This window comes from Saccostrea cucullata, unplaced genomic scaffold, assembly GCF_032062105.1.
Source record: "Saccostrea cucullata isolate Sc308-1 unplaced genomic scaffold, CSIRO_AGI_Scuc_v1 ctg5864, whole genome shotgun sequence".
Classification (NCBI taxonomy): Eukaryota; Metazoa; Mollusca; class Bivalvia; order Ostreida; family Ostreidae; genus Saccostrea; species Saccostrea cuccullata.
The window spans coordinates 1-22471 of NW_026929357.1; the positions used below are offsets into that span (position 1 = coordinate 1).

The 22471-nt window shown below is 34.2% G+C and overlaps 2 protein-coding genes across 2 annotated transcripts; one reads left to right on the top strand and one right to left on the bottom strand.

Annotated features, from left to right (window-relative positions):
* Positions 1-8662: 8662 nt before the first annotated feature.
* LOC134280601 (uncharacterized) lies at positions 8663-11541 on the bottom strand. The gene is made up of 2 exons (XM_062763048.1): positions 11372-11541; positions 8663-11038 (listed from the first exon to the last, which is right to left on the bottom strand). The coding sequence occupies exons 1-2, from the start codon at positions 11395-11397 to the stop codon at positions 9001-9003; spliced, it is 2064 nt and encodes a 687-aa protein (XP_062619032.1). The 5' UTR covers positions 11398-11541; the 3' UTR covers positions 8663-9000.
* Positions 11542-12608: 1067 nt separating this feature from the next.
* Positions 12609-18152, top strand: LOC134280602 (uncharacterized). The gene is made up of 6 exons (XM_062763049.1): positions 12609-12619; positions 13938-14154; positions 14527-14605; positions 15215-15863; positions 16905-17005; positions 17964-18152. Exons 1-6 carry the CDS (start codon positions 12609-12611, stop codon positions 18116-18118), a joined length of 1212 nt encoding a protein of 403 aa, XP_062619033.1. The 3' UTR covers positions 18119-18152.
* The last annotated feature ends 4319 nt before the right edge of the window (positions 18153-22471 follow it).

Here is a 22471-nt window from a genome sequence, read left to right on the forward strand (position 1 = left end):
CCCCGGGTCAGGAATTCTGGTGTTAGGGCAGGGCTCTATTGATTACAAAGTGAAAATGCAATTATTCTTTGAAAATCTTCTCCTCTGATTCTGAGTATTAAATAAACTAACTAAGCACATAGTTATGATGAGCAAGAGTGCCTCTTCCAGATTTGTGAATTTATGGCCCCAGGGTTAAGGGTTCTGGTGTTAGGGGGAGGGGGGCTACTTGATCATATAGTTAAACTGCATTTATTCTTTGAAAATCTTCTTCTCTGCTTTTGGGTATTAAATGAATTAACTAAGCACATAGTTATGATGAGCAAGAGTGCCTCCTATAAAATTCTGAATTTTATGCCCCCTGGGTCAGAGGAGGGGGGGGGGGGGCTATATAGTCTGAAAATAGATTAATGCTTTTAAATCTGCTCTTTGGTATTAATCAACCATTTTGTTTTAAAATTTGCAAAATTTTGAAATATGTGGCCCCTGGGTCAGTGGTTCCTTTAGGGTGAGGTGCACAGCTGGGTATAAAGTGGAAGTGGATTTTCTCTTTGTTACTCTGATCTACCTCTGGGTATTAAGTAAATAGAGTAAGCATGTTAAGTTAATAATTATGATAAGCAATGGTGCCTCTTTCAAAATTGTGAATTGTGAATTTCATAGCCTCTGGTTTAATCCAAATTCAAGTGTTTGAAAGTTGTTACAAATACTCAGGTGACCTATAAGGCCCGTGGGCCTCTTGTTTTATAAACAAAGGAAAGTAACTCTGACATTAAATTTTCCGGATTTTCTTGAGTGAGTTTGATTTTGTTATTTGTCTACTTCTTTGTTTACCAAATAGGAAAGCATGGCAATGAAATGTCAGACGACACTAAAAAGGTGATCGTACAATTAATAGAAAGTGGACACAGGGCATCAGAAGTTTCAAAATGTTTAAAGATAAACAAGTCTGCAATTTCGTAATTTTTAAGCCACAGTCACAATTTCATATTAAAAAAGTTTATTGTCACATTTATGATTTTAACAAACCCCTGCTGAAAAAGAAACTTAAAGCAATGAATGTCTGCTTTAATGCATGAAGCTTAGGGTAAAAATATTTTATTTAAAAAAGACCTCATAGTGTAGTGATTTATGACATCTGATCCCATCTCTGATGTTTTTTTATGAGGTAATTCTTTGTTTTGCTCCTGAAATGTTAGTCCATTATTTATACACTGAATTGACGACAGATAATCACATGACCTGAGCTGGAGTCAGTTGATTCCCAATATCTGTTACTAATGTAAATAATTGGTCAAGCTGTGTGGGATCGTGAACAAAAATTTTAAAAATTCATGTATAAACTATTCTTTATTTGATCGGGAATAAAAAATTAATAAATAGTCTTTATTTAACACCAATGCCAACAGACTACATTTGACAGTGATTTGTCTGTTTATTAAACAAAAATCCATGTACATGCCCTTGAAAAAAAATATATATGTGCAGAAGTAAATTTTACAAATCAAGTTTAGGTAAAATAATATTTTATTGATTTTCTTCATTGCATAAAATATTCATTTCTTACACAAGAAAAATTGTTGCTTTTATGGGGGATAATGTATTTACATTGTAAGATACAATATACAAAAATTTATTAATTTTCTAGGATTAATTGAATTTTGGTTGAATTCAACCACAGAAGTCATGCATATTAAAAAAAAAAACTAGTGCTAATTGTAACGGGGACCGTTACAGATGTTCCCCAAACGCTCCCCAACTCCCTTTTGGTGCCATATTCCCTATAAGCTTCATTAAATAAGACAAACTCTATGCATTTGAGACTTCAACAACGTTTACCTAGAAGTTTACCAATTTCATTCATATTTTAGCATTGCACGCGTGCCCATGTGAATGCACGTGCGTAATGACCATATTATCTTGTCTTCACAATCTGTAGATTTTAATATATTAAATATCAAAGTATTTAATCCAAAAGTATTAAAAAATACGCTAATTCAAGTGTATTTTTGATTTTACTCATTTCACGTGCACGCACGTGCTCACATGAGCATGACGACCATACTTTCTTGTAGAAGTCCATTACATCTATCTATGTTCTAAATCCTACCCCGTTTGGTTGAAAACCAAGGGAGTTATAGCTGTTCTCAGTTTCAGCCAATCAGATTGCAGTGCACGTACACGCACGTGTATGCATGTGTATGGTGACCATGTCTTCTTGTAGAAGTCCATTATATCTATCCATGTTCCAAATCCCATACTGTTTGGTTGAAGACCAAGGGAGTTATAGCTATTTAAAGCATAAGCCAATCAGATTGCAGCGCACGTGCATGCACGCGTTTTCATGATAATTGCTATATATCTTATTGTAGGATATCCTAATACATGCCTATATTTAAAATTTCAAAGGATTTCGTCAAAAAACAAGAAAGATATTGAGACTTTAGTTTCAGCCAATCAGAGCAAAGCGCACGTGCATGCGCGTGAGATCTTGCTTTTTTGACCATGTCATCTTGTTAATGCTTCTAATATATACTTCTAATATGAGTTTTAAAGCATATCATCAATAGTTTAAATAGTTACGTCTGTATCAATTATATTGGACATTTCTCGTGTTGCACGTGCGAGCTCTTGCAAGCACATGTGCATGCACATGCTTTCATGATATTTCTTTTATTACGGGCTGTATATCTCCCTAATGTATGACTATGTTAAAAATTTCAAAGGATTTTATCAAAAAACAAGAAAGATATTGAGACTTTAGTTTCAGCCAATCAGAGCGAAGCGCACGTGCTTGCACGTGCGATCTTGCTATTTTGACCATGTCATCTTGTGCATACTACTCATATATCCTTACATTATGAGTTTGAAAACATTTCGTCTAAAAATAGAAAAGTTACGGTTATATCCATAATATATTACGTTTCAAGTTTTGCACGTGCGCGCTCTTGCAAGCACGTGCACGGTGACCTTGATTCCGCAAATCTACATATAAAAAGGTTTCCATAATATATTGGTCGTTTAATCGGATGTGTACTTTACGTGATCATTCGCGGACAAAATTTTCACGTGAAGAAAAATAATAATAACTAGAAACGACCTTGTTGCGAGCAAATCTCGAATTTTCATAAGATGAGATATGATTTTGATATGATCCTTGTTAAAACATAATGATATCACAATGAGTTATAGATGAAATTCGGCCCCTCTGGGCCCTTTATTTTAGGGGTCAGCCCCTTTTTCTTCATTTCAAATGATACGGCTTGTAGCTTTAATGATTTTTGTTCAACAACTATTTAGAAATTTCTTTTCGTTTTTGAGCTATGCATGATAGAAATATATAGAGGCCAGCCCTTCAAGTCCTTAATGGGGCCGTTTTGCAAAAATTGAATTGTTGTATATTGTTTAAAATACGATTCTAAAGATCTCTTATTCAATACTCCTTATCAACAATATTTCTCCCTTTGGAGATAAAAAGAAGCAAAGATTTCAGCCTCCTTACGGCCCTTTTTTACGTAACGTATGATCATACTTTTTCAATGTTTAGTTGTAGATTGTTAAGAAAAACATTTTTGCTTTTAGAAATATATAACAGAATCTTGATAGTTAAAGAGTTATGTGAAACGTTATTGTTTAGGCCCCTTATTTGAAGATCTTATTAAATGAAAGAACTTGTTATTCTGAACAACTTTTATTACATATCTGTTAACCAAAGAGCGATATATGGTAAGTGTCTCAATTCGCCCCTTAAAATGAATATCTTAATTTTACTTTATATATAGCTTTAACTTGTACAGCTATATATGCGACCTTTATTGGTCATTTTCATTTTTATCAAAATGCCTTTATTTTAGAAATATGACATCATAAAAATCAAGTTTTCCCGCCATTTAAGCATTTTTTGTATAAACTGCTTATTTTCAAGCAGTTTTTCTTTCAGAAAATATAGAGCGCAGCCTAGAACAAGATTGATTTTTTTACGAAAGATGTATCTATCCAATACTGATAAGTGACAGAAAAATCATGTATGTTCTACACTGCGCTCTATGTTTCCCATAAGAAAAAAACATCGAGAAAAGGGCATATTTTTGGGCTTTTTTGTTAGATAGCAAAAATAGCATTATTTCTCATGTCGTTTATATTTCTAATATAATCTCTTCTTTAAAATAAATATCAATTAAACATATCTGAATGTCATTCTAAAATGTTGATTTTAAGGGGGCCAAAATTGGCTCTTACCATATGTACTCCTTTACAGGTACAAAGATATCAAAGAAAACGTGTCAAATTTTGCGAGATACTTGTGAGTCTATTTTTCGAGCCCAGGCGAGCTTCAAATATGACACAAGTGTGCATTGGAAAACATTGGTCACGTTGTACTTACTATAAATATTGTTTTTAAAAATATTTATTATAACTATGATTTAAGCTATGTGTTTCCGTGATGCAAAACAAAATTTAGTAGATATTGTACTTATTTTGTACATTAATTCTTTTCTATTTCTACTTTGAGAAACAACCAAAACAAATTCAAAAAGACTTGTAAGGATACCTTGGATTATAAATGTAGTTTGACATAGAACTGCAACGAACCTACGACGTGACAATCCAAGTATCCCTACAGATTTCATTGCTCCTGATGTAACTTTCGTTCAAGCAAACGCTCGGCTGCCTCTGTAAAAGAAAGATAAAAGTTATTTGCAACTTTTGAATGTTAAAAGACAGCAATTTACAAACAAATTATATAACTAAAAATAAATGTTTCTATCAACCATACTAAAATATTGAAAAACAAAAAAGTTTTAAAAAACTTTTTTCAACGCCCACAGTCTTGGATAGTACTTATCACGATCTATAATCGAAAGTTTCACGACAGTTATTGGGACAAAATGTCATTTTAAAATCAGAAAATTGTCCGTAACTTGGAATTTCCAAAAAATCTCTCATAAAATCTTCTAACAACACATATATGCACACATACACAAAATTAGAAGAAAAATAACAATAAAAAACACATATTTAGAAAGATATCTCATTAGACACAATAAAAACCCTGTGAATATTCAGAAAAGTCCATATCTCACGACTGGAAAAAATAAAAAATTTGAAAAACAAAAAAGTTGAGCCGTTTCCGAGAATTCGCTTGCACAAAAATGTGAAAAAAAATAATAATAATAATTTTTAATTCACTTCCGTTTACGACCGGAATGCTGTGCCGTATTTTTTTTCGTTTACGTTCATTTACAGCAGCCTCTTAACATATCTCATGATTATTGCATGTCAAAAATAGTAAAAATCGGCAAAATCTTCCATACATAGATAAAAGTTATTTGGAGACAGTGGGACAAAGTTTGGTTTGGTCATATCTTCTCAATATATGCACACATCAAGATACTAAACACATATTTAGAATTCTCATTAGACACAATAAAAACCCTGTGAATATTAAAGAAAAAATATTGAAAAACAAAAAAGTTGAGAAATGGGACTTTTTGAATTCACTTCCGTTTGCCTTTTAAAAAATACATAAAAACCCCAAAAATCGCGAACGAAAGTGAATTTTGAAAAAATGAAAAACACCTCTGGAGATATTCTCATAATGCATCAACCCTGTAAAAATCTTTTTAATCCGTCCACGCACAGCTGAGATATCGCCCTAACTATGAAAAAAGAAAAATAATAATAATAAAAAACAGACGAATAACAGTAAGGTCTTCCGAAGGAAGTCGGAAGACCTTAACTAGATGCGATCTCGTTGCAAGCAACGAGTAGGTCTTCCGTCCAATATCTGATGGAATAAGACCTGTGTTAGGATAATTCCACTGATAGGATAAAAAAATGTCAAAAAGGCACAAGAATTCTTCAAATATGTTTAGAAACACGAAAAAAATGTAGGATCTATCAATTCCAATCAACTTCCGGTTCTATTTCCTCACTTCCGGTGCGACCGTATGTGCTCAAAACTACTTTCAACTCTACATGGAGCAAACAGTAATCATCCCTGAAAGTTTCGATGGGAAATACTCAATTTTAGACAACTTCCGGTTTGAACAAACCGTACTTCGGTGGAAATATTAAGATGCTACTAATTCTTTAAATCTCTATAATGAACAATTACATTCATTAGAAAATGAAGAAAAAAAATCGCTATACATGTACCTGTATTTAAATTTCATGTACTTCCGGTTTACACCGGAAGTGTTGACGGAAAAAATGAACACATTAAAAGTATGCATATTGTTGGGAACATTATTTGACCATCTTTCGTTCAATATTGCTTATCAAAATATTCACGCTTTCCGAGATATGAAGCGTCAAAGATATAGCATTCTAGCCCCCTGTGACCCTTTATCACGTAACATATGATCAATTTTTTAGTATATATTGTTGCAAATTGTTAAGTTGAATATCTTTGTTTCAGTAATGTTTTACAAAATATTGATAATTAAAGAGTTAAAGACGAGAGACTTTAGGCCCCTCTATGCCCCTAATATGAAGGGCTAACCCCATTTTCTTCAAATCAAATGAAAGGTCTTACTTTATTGCACATTTTTTATTATATATGTCTTAACAAAATATTAACCAGTAAAAAGATATAAAAGAAAACGTATCAATTTTTGCGAGATGCGTATGAGCCTATTTTTCGAGCCCAGGCGAGCGTTGATGCCTTTTTACCTGGAAAGCTCTATATGCAAAATGTCACATCTACTATCCTTCCTCTACCTTCACTGAAAATCTCAAGTCGATATCTTCAGTCGTTTAGGAGGAGATCTCAGGACAAGCCGACCCTCTAAAAATCAGAAAATCGTCCATATCTCACGGCTGGAAGTGACGTCATCAACGTCGAAAATTTCCGACAAGGTTCAGATGAATATCTATCAGATCTGAAAGTTTGGTGAAAATCGGGCGAGCCGTTTCCGAGAAATCGCGTGCACAAAATCGGTAAGAAAAAAAATTATAATAATAGGGAAAAAGAAACCGAACGAAAACAATAAGGTCTTCCGTTGGAGATGGAAGACCTTAATAATAATAATAACTAGAAACGATCTCGTTGCGAGCAACGAGAGGTCTTCCGTCCGATTCTGAAAAAAAAAACCCCAGTAAAATCGAGCTGAAAATTTAATTTGAAAAATTCGTACAGATGGGTGATTGAACCAGGGTTACCAGCTGATATTTCCAACGCGCTTACCTTTACTATATTGGGACCTCTCTTCTAAATTTATTTGTAAGTATTTCTGCAACAGTATATCTGTCTTGAAATTGTGAAAGGCTGGTCACTATTCATAATTTCGCGCCAAACAGCACGTATAAATCTTCACGCCTTTTCTTTGGAAAGTTCTATTAAAAAGGTGTGATAGCTTCAATCAAATTAAAATAAGAACGTTCTTATAGCTTAAATTGAGTTTTAAAAGTCATTTAATACGTTCAATGTACGAGACATAAAACATATCGTTTATACGCAAGTAATACGAAAGCAGTGGAATATGGCTATGATTCTTTAACATATTTCAATTTCCCAATCAGTTACACATTCATTAAAAAACTGAAACTGAAAAACGTGCCTCACCCAACGACGGTCAAGAATTAAGATACCATCTATGTTTATTAACTTGAATTAGATCTATTAGAAAATAAATGTTTACATAAACTTCTTTAAATGATCTTTTGAAAAAATGGTTCACTTATTTAGTTTGCATGGGAAAACAGTGGCCGCATTTTATACTCACTGAATATATCGTTTCTTGATAAACTTATGCTTACATGTATATTAATCGTGATTCAAAATCTGTTGTTCCATGATGCAAAACTAAAGGTTGTAGATAAAGTATTTCATTTGTAAATGCAGTCTCGTCTTTTTCTACCTTGAGAACCAGATAAAACTACTTTGAGAAGACCTCGCATTAAAACTTTAGTTAAAACAGAATTGCAACGTAACTACGACGTGACAATCAAAGTACTCTTTTACATTTCATTTATCCTTATGTTAGTTTCGTTCAACCAAACGCTCAGCTGACTTCATAACCCCCTACGCGCTAAATGTCGGAGTTGACAGAGACAGACGCCATTTTGGATACGCTTCGAATTTTCAAATGTTAATATCTAGAGTTTGGATTTATCAATTTATAAACAAATTATATATTGAGCCTAATTAGAAGGGTTTCTATTAAACATATTAAAATAATTCAAAAATATTGAAAAACAAAAAAGTTAGAAAATTCAACTTTTTAAATTTTCATCTGGACACAACAGGAAGTACTGACGACGAACAAAAGGTCGCGTCCTAGATAGAGAATATCACGATCTATAATCCCTGAAAGTTTCACATTAATATCTTTTACCGTTCTTGAGATTAACGACGGACAGAAATGTCAATTTAAATTCAGGAAAAGGTCCGTAACTTGGCACCGGAAGCGAATTTCCAAAAAATCTCTCGGATAAAATAACTTCAGATCACAACACATTGTTTCTGAGAATTTCGTGAAAATCCATCCAGTAGTCTTCGAGAAATCGTGTGCACAAAATTAGATGGTCAGAAAAATAATAATAATAAGAAGAAACAATAGAATCACTATAAGGTCTTCCGTGAAGACGGAAGACCTTAATAAGAAACAGAGTAAAAACAATATGTTCCCCAACTTCGTTTGGGGAACATAATTAATAGTGAGATGACTAATGTCCAATACATAACTTCCTTGTATATTTTGTAGTGAAATACATTATATATAAACACAAATAAACTGGCATCTTTGTATATAAATTCCTTTAAAAAGATGAACCTCTATCCAAAGGTCACCTCTCTATAAAGGTCACTTTTAATGTCTCCCATAGGTGACTGCTTAATACAGGTTTGACTGTATCGATGATAAGCAATGGTGCCTCTTTCATTTTTTTTATAGACTAGTTATTAGATTTGTAATACTTGTAATAAAACAGACAGAAAAGAAAATATGAAATCAAAAGAGGATATGTAAATGATAAATCTCTATCTGTAATTTCCTACAAATATCATCTGACATTTAGTTAATTTAGGGAATCCATTGACAAACTCTGTATTCTCATTTCTGTAGCTGTTTGTATGTTGTTGATTGGTTCTTGTCTGAGAGATTGTTGGTATGAGTATAGAGCAGCCTGGGGGTTCCCTGTCACCTGTTGACAGATCCCCAGAATTTGCAATGATATATCTCTGAGATATAAATGTATAAGCTGTCCCTGATCATAGTGAACTAGGGTCTGTAGATCATCTAGAGCTGTTTGTGCTTGCATTTTGTCTACATGTCTGTAGCACAAAATCTCAAGCATGTATAACATTACCAAATGTGGGATATATAATAAAGACATGTCTCTCTGTAGAGCAGACTGTTGTTCAGGTATCAATTCACTGATGTAATGGATTCTATTGATAAGTATGATATTCCCTACTACAGCCTGTCTCATCTTTGTAGACCAGGACTGTCCCCCTACAGCTTCAGTATACATCGCTCTACCTACATTATACCCAATCATCATCACATATGGCTGTGTTAACTTGACCTTGATCATCTCTATAATAGATAAAGCTTCCACATATCTAAATGTCTTGTAATAATACATGGCTATGTACAGCATGTCTGTAATACAGCCAAACCTGGCTGTTAATTTCAGCATATGACAGGACATTTTGTCAGCTCTATAACTCGGTTTGTTGTCGGGTGTGTACATTTCCATGTGAAACATAAAAGCAGTGTCCTGAAGGACCTTAGCGGTAATGTACTGTAGCTTGAGGACTTGATACTGTGTCAGGAGGGGTGAACCTATCATCTTTTCTATTGTATGTAAATATCTAATGCAGATTTGTATGTTCAATTTGGTTGTTACGACATAACGCTGCTTTATCTCATTAAATAGATTTCTATCAAACCCAACCTCAGAAATCAGAGTATGATCATCTGTACAGATGGAGTTTCTGGGGTTATAGAGGACATCTATAATACAAGATCTAATGGAGGGACTGCCTAGCAGGAATGCTAAACCCTTTTCATACAACTCTGACAGTCTTACAAATAATTGCTGTTGTTTGATGCCATGAATTTTACTCAGAAACATGTTGTTGCCTGGAATAAAAAAGTTAGGACAGACCCCCTCATACACCCATTTGAGGATGAGTTTAAAACAGACCCAGAAACCCCCCAGGATATTTTGTGGACACCAGTGAGGTATTGTATTTTGTTGAATCACCCAGAAAACTGCTGTCTTCATGTGATAGGAACACAGTAATTTATCATCATCACCTACTCCATTGTTAATTATTTCTGTTAAGATCAATTTAAGTAAGCCGTAAGTTAAGAATTGACAGTGATTCATTACATACACAAGTTTTTGTTCTGCTAGGGAGAAAGAAATTCTCCATTCATGATCTTCATGATTTCCTAGCTTGTGTCCAATTGCTACAAAGTGACATCCATTTTTCACTATATCATCAACAACATGAGGCTGGGGCCATGAGTGGCATCTGTCTATCCATGGGGAGGCAGAGGGAGGCCAAAAGTCACTAATAAAACAGTGGGCAGCATCATATTCTTGTGTTCCAAATGTTCCACTGGCACAGGGTCCATGTAGAGTGTTGTTATAAAGTAGTGGTGACTCAGATAAAAAGATCTGTCTGTGTTTAGAACTAGATATATAATATCTGTTATTCATTCTAACACATGCTCTCTGGATTTGTCTATACATGCTTGGTGACAGTAAATATAACAAAGTGAATCCTGGTGGACTATCAGAACAGTCACAGAGGATCAGTGTTTGTCTGTGTGTGTTGTAATACTGAGACTGAGATAAGTCCCAGATCACACGGTGATTATTTGGCCAGTACATTATGTCTACATCTGATCCTTTCAGTCTGAGTCCTTCACTCTCACTTCCACTCAGCATCATACTGAACACATCACTTGTTGTCACTTGATTTCTCACCATCTCCCAGATGTCCACCACATCTCTCCTCATGGCCACCAGTTGTGAGGTCCCCACTTTACGACACAGTCCCACAAACACAGACTCTGATATGCGTTGTATGGCTACAGTACTGAGAATGATTAATGTGGAATTTATATTTTTGTATAATTAATTAATATCACTTTTGTAAAACTATAATAGTCATAACTGATAATTTTAACATTCAAAAATCATAAAATAAGAAAGTACTTCCTCACCTGAATCAGTTATTTTTCAACTCAACTAAATCATTCATTTTTTTTTAAATAGTGAAATTTATAGCTAAAAGTTTAAAGGATATATATTAAGTTTTAAATTCAGTGTTGTAAAACATTAAAACGAATTTTACTGTCAACAAATTACACTGATTACACTGATTCGGATGATTTAGGAATTGTTATAAATTCTTGTAATTAAAACTTACATTTGTGAGCTTCTAATGGAGTCCATTTTCAGTGGCGTATATTCCTTTCTGCTGATTTAACCTTAAGGAGCTTCCTCTCTATAGGTATTGGGGAGTCAAGCTCACAGACACAGACGATTTTAATTTGACAAGTGAATATAATACTGACGTATCTCAATTAACTCTGTTTAGGAAATATGGAAACTTTCTTACTGAATCAAATTCTGTCAAAATGTTCAATTTCCTACATACCCAATATAACTCTAATTATCAATTTTGTTTCCTGCATGTATTATGGACTGTTGCTTTCGATGAAATTTTCTGATACAGACTTGAGATTAATAACACTTGAACTTTGGCTTAAAACAGTTCCTGCTATGGAATTAGTTTTGTCCTTAAGCAGGTCGAGACCACTTGATTTTCTGACGTCGGAATAAATTTGCATGTAAATTAGGTAATCTGTTTACTTTACCGACTGCTGAATGAACTGCAATGCATTGTGGGCTACTACAAGTACCTAGCTGTGTTGAAAATTAAGGCAACTTGAATTGTCCCTTGGAAACTTATTTTCGATTCTTTTTTGAGATTTGTGAAAGAAATATTTAAAATGATGTATAATCTTTCATTTTTATGCTCACATTTAGAAAATTTGCTTTATTAGCCTTATATCAACTAATACATCGGCCTAGTATACCATTGTTCAAAGAGACGTATAAGTGCTATCGTGTGGATAAAACATTGAGTTTTTTCACGTGATATACGTGTACATAGCTTTAGCAAGTAGTATATAGGTCCTTGGTACTTAGACAACAGGAGAAAGTGTGCAATTATTCTTTATCCCCTCAATAATATCAGAAAGTGTTTTATGTATATGCAAAAGTCAAAGCGTTTGTACAGTATTCGAAGCAACTGTTAATCATCTAAAACAATTCCAATATTAAATGTGAGCATGGAGCAGTGTCTTTAGAATATAATCTTTCAATTTCGGTCTAATAAAGTGATAAAGAAGCTCTACAGTTTTTCCGGTGATGAGTTTAATTTTGTGCAGTAAACCGACGAAAACCACGTGTAGCCATTGAATCGTAAACACGTGGTAGACTGTTATGCTTTGGGACTCTTTCACTTGATTGGAGAACGGGCGTGACAAAGACATCGTCACGTGTTGAAAATTGCCTTGCATATAAGGTAGTGGTATTGACCTGTTAAGCAAAAGTGTAGCATTATAATAGGATAGGTATCAAATTGTGGATTGCTAAGAATGGTTTTTAGGTCCAGGGCAGATAGTGTTTCTTATGTCCATCTTCTCCTTCCGTCACACTTTGCAGTTAGCCCAGTATAAAGCTCAGATTTGATTTAGTGCTTAAATATTTTCATCAAATTTCATATGCTGTTACATGTACATATTGATGAGAGTCACTCAGGTGACCTATTGTTATCCGTTTTCGTTCATCGACGTGCCTCACAACTTGATGTACTGGCCCCAGGATCTTCTTCTCTGCTCCTAGGTATTAGATAAACTAACTAAGTGTATAGTTAAGATGAGCAAGAGTGCTTTTCATAAAATTGTGAATTTTATGGTCCCAGGGTCAGGGGTTCTGGTGTTAGGGCAGGGCTCTATATATTATATAGTGAAAATACATGAATTCTTTGAAAATCTTCTTCTCTGCTCCTAGGTATTAAATAAACTAACTAAGTGCATAGTTATGATGAGCAAAAGTGCTTTTACTAAAATTATGAATTTTATGGTCCCAGGGTCAGGAGTTCTGGTGTGTGTGTGTGGGGGGGGGGGGGGGGGCGCTATTGATTAAAAATGGAAAAAAAATTATCTGGGTATGAAGCAGATGAACTACCTATTTTGTTTTGATGAGCAAGGGCCCTAATCTTGCAGAATTGTGAATTTCAAGGCCCCAGGGTCAGGGGTGGGGTTGGGACTCTACTTATATACTGAAAATGAATTAATTGTTTGAAATCTGCTCCTTTGTATTTATAAAACATTTATTTTTTGATAGGCAATTTTAAGGGTGCCTTTTTAAAATTTGTGCAATGTGTGGACCTAGGGTCAGGGGTTTATTTCACAGTGTTAGGGGCACTACTGATTATTGCTGAATTTTACTGATTAGTTGGAATGCATTTTTGTTCCCCTACCTTGCGTATTGGTATCCAGTACCCCTGCGAGGTGATCATGAATTTCCTTGAATTTTTCATGAATTTTATTCATGAAATGTTCATTAAGATCCTATGAACTTATTATTAGACATTTTCAAATCAATAAACCAGCTAAGCAACTGCTAAGTGTATTGTTATGATGATCAATGGTGCCTCTTTCAAAATTGTGAATGCCATATAGCATCTGGCTTAAAACATGAATCAAATTCAATAACTGGAAAGTTGTTGCAGAATGCTCAGGTGACCTATAAGGCCCGTGGGTCTCTTGTAATAGTTCCTAATCAACATGTCATTCCTCTTATACACAGACTGAATTATATTAATTACATATTTTAGTATAAAATTTCAGAAATTCTTCAGTAAGGTTTTGAAAGTTATCAGCACAAATCCAAAGTACGGTATAGTTTCTCTTTTGTTATAGTGATAGCAAAACCTGTGAACTGAAATCGAGGCTGATGAAAATCGCAGGGTCAGGGGAGGAAGGAAGTGAACAGGAACACTGTCTGAACAGGAATGCTAAACTGGTCCTCGCTGCAACAGGAAGTGTAAACCAGTTCTCTGTCCCTCCCAAAATAATTTCTCCTGAGGGAAAGTCCAAGCTCTACTCCAGGCACGTGGCCCAGCAGCTCTCCCCACAGGTTGTTATATTATAATAAGTTTTTTAAAAAATTTCAAAGTTCAAAATCAAAAATTTGGAAGAAGGTAATTAATTTTCAAATATAAGCTCCCTTGGTGGAATATTTGAGAAATGAAATCAAGTTAGGCCTAAATAACTTGTCAGTCTCAATTCACCAAAGCTGCATCCATGATATATCTTAAATCCTTATCTCAGATCTTGCATCTGGTCTAGGTTTAATCAATGAAGTATGTTCCCTAAACATTTACATGCTCCTTTAAGTTTAGTTAAGGCATAGACCTGGCAACAAAAACAAGTCTACATTAACCATATTAACCATGTTTAGGAGACAATCCTTACAGAAATTAAACTGTATGTACTGTTTGTTTTTCAGTTTGAGGAGGAGGCTCTATCATTTTTAGACAATGACTATGAATTTAAGAAAGAAGAGCTGGACAAAATCACAATAGCAGGTAAATGTACAGATCTAAAGAACTTAGATTTAACTGGAAAAGACCATAAAGTAAAACTTTGTTATAAAGAAAACCTAAGTTAGTAGGGCTTTGCAAGGATTTATGGATGATCTGTATTAAGTGCATTTTCTGCCATCACTTTTGAAGATATTTTGACCAAACTCCATATTCTAAGACTCATAGAGCATGATAAGAGCAGAGTTCTTGAAATCTTTTTTCTGTGTCAGTCATTTGGTCATTTGGACTTGACACAGAATTTGAAGTTATGGGTCCTTGGTTGTTTTTATCCATCTTGCCGACAGGACCAAAAACTTTCAAGAACTCTGTAAGGGCATTTCCACTGTGTCAATATTTTCTTAGCTTGACCTTTCCAGTAATCTAGACCTCACAATTTCTTCATTTTACAGCTACCTACATTATGTTTATGAAATTATTTCAGAATTAACCCCACTTTCATTGTATTTTTCTCTTCAACATGTTCAAGTATAATCTCAGACCATTGAAAGATGATATATTTCTTTTCTAATGAAATACAAAAGTACTTGGGCAGGGCATTTTTGTCCTTTTGACATATTTCTAATGACTTTTTATTTATTTCTTCTTGACTAGATATAAGACACAAGTTTGAGAAGAAAATAAAACGGAAGTTAACAGCAGAAGAAAAGAAAGTGTTTATCAAGCTTAGCAGCGAGTATATTTGTGAAATGTTCATGGAGAAAGACAGAGAAAAAGAAACAGAAAATGGGACTTGCATTGCCGTAGAAGGAAAAAGTAACAACTCAACAGCAGGGGGTGATGGAATCCCTTTTCAAGAGAGAAACAAAAATTGTACAAACAAACAAACTGAGATTGTCTCAGAATGTTCTGATCCAAAACCATCTGGACTGTCACACAAAGACACGAATGGTGCAGATTGTAAAACATTAGTAAAATCATTGAAAAGTCCTTATAAAGCAAGGCAAAGTTCATTTGTCGGTAAAAGTGTGTGTAAAAAAGCTGTGACCCCAATGCCGAAATCCTCCACAGAGGATGAATGGCTGAGCTGTGCCACCCCGCCCAGCAGTGGAAAGAGAAAACGAGATTCGGGTGAGGCGGGGTCAGAGAGAAAGTTAAACAGGGGTGCTAAGAGACAGCAGCTAGAAGATGAGGAGAGGGACTGGCTGGGGATAGAGGGGGTCAAGTCGGGGTGGGTGTCCACAGCCGCCACCCCCGGGACCACTCCTAACGGGGGGAGCAAAACAGAGGGAGGGAAAGCAAAGTAAGTGGAACGTTTTCGTGGAGTTTTCAAGGACTGTTAAGATAACTGAAAGGAACCTCAAATGTAAGGAAAGTATGGTTAAGGAAAAGTTAAATGTCTTTTCTTTAGAAATCCTCGTATTTTAATTTTTTCTAGGGATACATGCCTAAGTTACATCTCTATAATATGACCGATTAGCTAGGGGGTGTCCACACTGTGGCTCGAACCTACGACCCTCAGATTTAAAATCCAACGCTCTACCGAATGAGCTAAAGGGTTAACCCACTAGCTAGTGCTAGTAGGAGCGTGGCCTCACTATTTACAACACATAGCCACTATAAACTCTGTTACACTATATGTATTTTAGTGGTGTTGCTAATGGTAGTACTGTATTAAACATATATCTAAAAGTCAATCAATAGATTGATTGTTTTGAAAGATACCGTATTTGGTAAACACCTATTCAATCTATATATTCCATGTCTAATGCAGTTTTGATCTTCTTATAAAGTTTCTTTTAAAGCTTACATGCACTGATCATTTAGTTCTTAAAAAAGTTACTCCATAAAGAGAATATTGTACATGGATTTTTTTGTTTAGAAAAAGACATTCTCTTTCCTCTCAAAACAAACAAATGTCTTGAAATCATTTTGCTATTTTCAAATAATCAAAAAACATGTTCCATCTACATTTTTTTTCAGGTTAAAGTTGATTGGTTTACTGTATACAGGGTTATTTTCGCCCCGTTTTATTTTCGCCCTTTCACACTTGCAACCAATTGTGCCCCATTTTAAATTCGCCCAGTCAACGTTTTGTTTAAGAAAAGATATTGCATATTTTGAATTCGCCCCTTTTTAAATTCGCCCAAATGATGTAAGGGCAAAAGGGGCGAAAATAAAACGGGGGCATATATTTTCCTGTATACAGTATATAATATCTGTAATAAATGGAACTATAAAATAAACCTTGTGCAAGGGACTCCCCAATATGAAGCAAGTTTTCTCTTTGTTATGTTTGTATCAGGGTTAATTGATTTTTTAATGATTCGTGATTTTATTGTAGGAAAACGGGGAAGAAAAAACTGAAATCCCAGACACCGGTGAAGACTGCTGAGAGTGAAGTAGCTAATGTCAAGAATTCAGAAGTCAACAAGTCAGAAAAAGGTACTTTTATCACCTAAGGAAGGAATTTACAGGGCCTCAAAGTGTTTTACAGCCTCATATTTCAATTCTTAATTTTTTTTTTCACTCGGTTGACACTCAACATTTGTTAAGCTACATGTATGTGGGTGCATAGTATTAAAATGTTTCAAGCACTTAAAAATTCAGGCATTAGGTACTTAAAAATGTCAGAACAATTTAACTTCAGAGAGAATCCCCATTGAACATGTTGAAAGTAATGCACAAAAATAAACAAGTTTAGAAAATTTATTACTTTATTTGAAACATAAATTCAAATGTAGTTAATGCAAGAAAAAATGGAACAAGATAAGAAAATTTATTATTTTAATTGACATTTCAATACAAATGTAGATAATACAAGAAGAAAAATAAAAAAAAAACTTCAAAAGAAAATAAATAAATTGTTAAAATCTGTGTACAGAGTGAAGTTTTATTTTGATGCTCCTCTCACATCTCAGGCCTTTGATTTACCTCTAATCTCTAAAGAGGAATCTGAGGGGAAATGTTTTAGATTGTCTTGAACTTGATTAGAGAAGCTGCATATATATCACATGTATTCCTTGCTAAGTTTTTATTTCTTTAGTATATTTACCAAGTCATGTCACCTTATACAGTTAAACACTTATTTATAAAGAAGTGTCAGGGATGGACTATTTTCCTTCGTTAAAAGCATAGTTCGTTATGTCTGTTAAGTTTACAAATTTTTTTTAAGTCATAGGAAATAAAATTCACGTCTTAATAAGCGTCAAATTGTTATAAGCATGTTCACTATAAGTTAGTTTTACTGTGCACAGGAGAGAAACAAAATTTTTAATGCCAGGTCTGATAATAAAAATTTAAATTCATTTTAATGGATTTATAATTTATTGTACTTAATAGAAAGATAAATGCATGTTCATAAAGAAATAAAAAGCCCCTCTGACTTTGTTCTATCCATTAGGTCCTCCAGCATCAGAGGTTGAAGTGTTTGAAGAGTACACCCTCGATTCACCAACAGCTTTTGTAGAATGCCCAATCTGCACAGAAATGTTTTCCAAAGAGTCCATCGAGGTTCATGCTGCCGTTTGTTTAGAAATGAATTCAGTTATTTATTAACGACTATCTACCATTCAGTATTATCATGATTATCACTGTAGAATTAGATTTTCAATTTTTAAGTTTCTTATAAAATTGTGTACTTGACCTCAATGTTTTAAGCATCTTCTGTTCTTCCGGTAGAAAGCCTCATTTTGCAATTATAGTAAAGAATTACTGAAAAAGTACTAGTCAAATCTTCTGAGATAGTTCTTTATCTTTTTGTGATTTTTAAAAAAATTGCATTGTAATTGTATTTTTGGTGCCCCCTTCAAAAAAGGGAGGGCATATTGCTTTGCTGCCTTGTCGGTCGGTCGGTCAATCTGTCTGTCCACCAAGTTTTCCTTTATATACAGTTTTATCATAAGAATATCTAGGTCAAGTTCTGTTTTGGGTATGATTGAGCCATGCTGGACAGAGTTATGCCCCTTGAACAAAGAATAATTCAATTATTTGCAGTTTCCTATCATTTTCTTCCCATGTATGTGCAGGATGAGGGGGCTAAAGTTTTTCATAAACATCTGTTGTTTAACTTTTACTTTTGTACATGGACATTTTACTTTCCTGGATTCAATAGCAGTGAAATTTTAAAGCTTTTCTTGTGCTTGTGTACAAGTGTACTTAAAATTTCAATTTGGTTCTAGAACTAGGAAAAGTGGAAGGAAACACCAAAATTTGAACCTTGCCAATAATATTAAATTTGTTGCAGCTGTGGCTTTTACATTTCATAAGTGCTTTTCCTGTGACAAGACCTCTTTAAGTACAAAAATTATTTCAGCTCTAAACCATGGAGTTTGACCCACTTTTTCAACATTTTACTAAACTTCAACCTTGGCCTTGACTCTTTAACAATGCTTTTACATTTCATATTCTCGTAACAATGCTTTCTCTGGGTACCAACAGTTTTGATCTCTAAATCTTGGTGTTCGACATGCATTTGGGAATGAAAGATATTCTACCGTTCAGTATTATTTCTTTACAGTTGAATTTTTCAAAATTTTCACCTTGACAATGAACTGATTTTAGGGGCATCACTGTTTCTCAGATAGATCTTGTTTTTATACGGCACTCGTAGACTGTGGTACATAATAAGGGACCAAATTATTAAAAACAAATACATCAAGGTCTCTTTAAAAAAATGTTCTCAAGTACTGGGGTGAAACATTTATTTGCAAATATTACCCTGTTTTGAAGGTTCAAGTTTGTTTAAATCATTGATTATTTTTTCACCATAAGAGAGGATATGTTTTACACAGATATACATCGGAAAAATTAATGTATAGTCAAGGTGACCTTATTGAGTATTCTGGTCTTATTGTTATATCACATGACTAGTGCTAGACGTTTTGTGAGTATAATTACTGTTTTCAAATATATAATATTTAGGTTATGATTTTCTCTTTAACGTGTTTTATGAAAAGAAATAATTTTCATTCACGGAAAAATTCTAGGAAAAATGAAATTCTGTCAATCTTCTCATAAAGAGAATTTGATATCTTCTGTTTTATTTATTAATTTTTTTTTATTTTTATATATTAAATTTCATGAGTTTCAGTTTTATAAACTTAAGAGAAATTTAAATGCATACCGTAGTTTAGGTGATTGCGGATTATTTTGGCACTCTTGCTTATAGTTATTTTACAAAAGTTTCTATTTTTTCTCTTCTGTTTTATTGAAAGAAATATTAATTTTCATTCACAAAGTAATTCAAGCAAATATGAAATTCTGTCAATCTTTACACTAAGAGGATTTAACCTGTTTTATTTTGACTTATTTTAATGTTTAATTTTATAGGCAACTAAGAAAATTAAATAAAAAACATTTACAAACTCATATTCAATTTGTTTGCTTTCTTCCACTAAAAGATATCGTTCTTCATTGCCAGTTTTGCTGTTCCAGTGCTGTTACATAGTCAGTTAATATCCACGTGTAAAAAGGTTCTTCGGATTTGACCTTATAACCTTTGTCGCAGAAGGTGTTGGCGCGAAAATTATACCTCACTTTTGAAATGCCGTTAGTGTTGAGTACAGGTCTAAATTTGAGCTTATTTACAGAGGTCCTTTGTCACAGTAGATGCAGACAGGGAAAGATCCCTCACTGAAAGGTCCTGCGTCTCATGTGCAGGCCTTTGCAACCATTCACGGGTAAGTGATGGCAGGGACCTATATACTAAGTTATAGGTCCCTGGTGATGGTGTCTCAATACGAGTGAAAATTCAGAATTCAAAGGACGTCAAACGTGTATCTAGTTCAAAGTACTTGAACAGTTGAAAATAGATCTGTCCCTTACATGAAATTTTGTTTTAAAGACATGCGCAAGGTAGCTAGATCTGCAGCTAGTACTTAATATTTTATATTGATCGAGGTGTCAAAAAACAAAATGAAAGGAGGGGGGGGGGGGGCTTTTCCATGGTGCTTAATTCTCTACAAACAATTCCCTAAGAAACCTTTTAAAAATTAGAAAAAGAATTCCACAGAACCAAAATGAATTTGAACTTCCATATCTATAATGAATTCCTAAACTTCATAAAAATCCTTACAAACAAAGATACATATATGGTTCTAGTAAATGTTCAACCAAGCCTCTTTCTTTACTCCTCACTAAGATATTAACAGTAATGGAGGAAAAACTTCAAGAGTACTGTGCAACAATATATTCAATAAGTGGTGTAAATCAGATGAGGATGCTTAAAAATTCCAAGGAACTTTTAAACAATTTGAAATCACAAGATTTTACAAAATCAGCAGCTTAAAAACCTACGATTTTTCAACATTATACACAACCATTCTCCACGATAAATTAAAGTCCAAGCATTTTGATATCATCGACAGGTGCTTTTTCAATACAAAAAATGGAACTCGTAAATTACCTACCTTATCACTGGTCATTTGCAAAATTATTTCAATTGTTAAAAAACATTTTGATTGTACACACAAGTACTGTGAAGTTGACATCAATAAGATGCTTGAGTTTCTGATTGACAATATCTATAAAGTGGTTTTTGGAGACCAGATCTTCCAACAATCAATTAGAATTCCCATGGGTACCATCTGCGCCTCTTTATTAGCATACCTATTTTTGTATTCATATGAAGTAGAATTTGTCCAACATCTTATAGGTGAAAAGAAGAAAACACTTGCTGTGGCCTTCAACTCGACACTTAGATATATCGACGACGTGATGTCAACTAACAATGGTTACATGTATTTCCATTCAAATGTCGATATATATACGATATATCCCGGTGAGCTTAAGATTAAAGATACCACAGAGTTTGACACATCTGTTTCACATACAGATATTTTACTTGAAATTAAGACGTTAATGGCAATCCAACAACCAAGCTCAATTATAAAGGTGATGACTTTAACTTTACAATCGTCGACTTTCCTTACTTACATTTGTATGCAGCAATATACCTTCATCATTGGTACCTGCATACGGAGTTCGTATATCTCAGTTAATTCGATACGCAAGAGCATGTTCTACATATAAACAATTTCTAAAACGAGGTTAATTATTGATTAACAAGTTGATGAAACAAGGATATCAACAGTCTCGTTTAAAGTCATTATTTTGTACTTCTATTGTCGATACAACGACCTTGTCAGCAAATACAATTTATCATTGAGTCAAATGCCGACTGATGTTTTTCTTACTAATTGTTTGTCCATTATTCATACACTGAATTGACGATGAATTTTCCCGTCATTTCCATATCATGACAAGGAGCACACGGCGGATTTGACCGTTCGGCAGGGGATACTCACTCCTCCATGGCACCTGATCCCACCTCTGATGTTTGGAGGTCCGTGTTTGCTCTGCTCCTATTTTGTATTGTTTTTAGCTCACCTGAGCCGAAGGCTCAAGTGAGCTTTTCTGATCAAAATTTGTCCGTTGTCTGTCATTGTAGTCGTTGTCGTCGTCGTAAACTTTTCACATTTTCATCTTCTTCTCAAGAACCACAGGGCCAATTTCAACCAAACTGGCCACAAAGTATCCTTGGATAAAGGGGATTCAAGTTTGTTCAAATGAAGAGCCACGCTCTTTTCCAAGGGGAGATAATCATGAATTAGAGAAAAATTAATGGCGTTTTTAAAAAATCTTCTTCTCAAGAACCACTGGGCTAGGAAAAATGAAACTCATGTGGAATCATCCTCAGGTAGTGTAGAATTAAGTTTGTTCAAATCATGATCCCCGGGGGTAGGGTGGGGCCAAAATGGCCGATCAAATTTTTATAAAGTAGTATATAAGAAAAATCTTTAAAAATCTTCTTATCCAGAACCACTGTGCCAGGAAAGATGAAACTCATATGGTACCATCCTCAGGTAGTGTAGATTCAAATTTGTTCAAATCATGACCCCCGGGGGTAGG

Coding starts and splice junctions, on each gene's coding strand:
- LOC134280602 (XM_062763049.1), top strand. Junction 14,606..15,214: donor GGACAAAATCACAATAGCAG/GTAAATGTACAG, acceptor CTTCTTGACTAG/ATATAAGACACAAGTTTGAG. Junction 15,864..16,904: donor ACAGAGGGAGGGAAAGCAAA/GTAAGTGGAACG, acceptor ATTTTATTGTAG/GAAAACGGGGAAGAAAAAAC.
- LOC134280601 (XM_062763048.1), bottom strand. CDS start 11,397: ATGGACTCCATTAGAAGCTCACAAAT. Junction 11,039..11,371: donor TCCATTAGAAGCTCACAAAT/GTAAGTTTTAAT, acceptor AATCATTCTCAG/TACTGTAGCCATACAACGCA.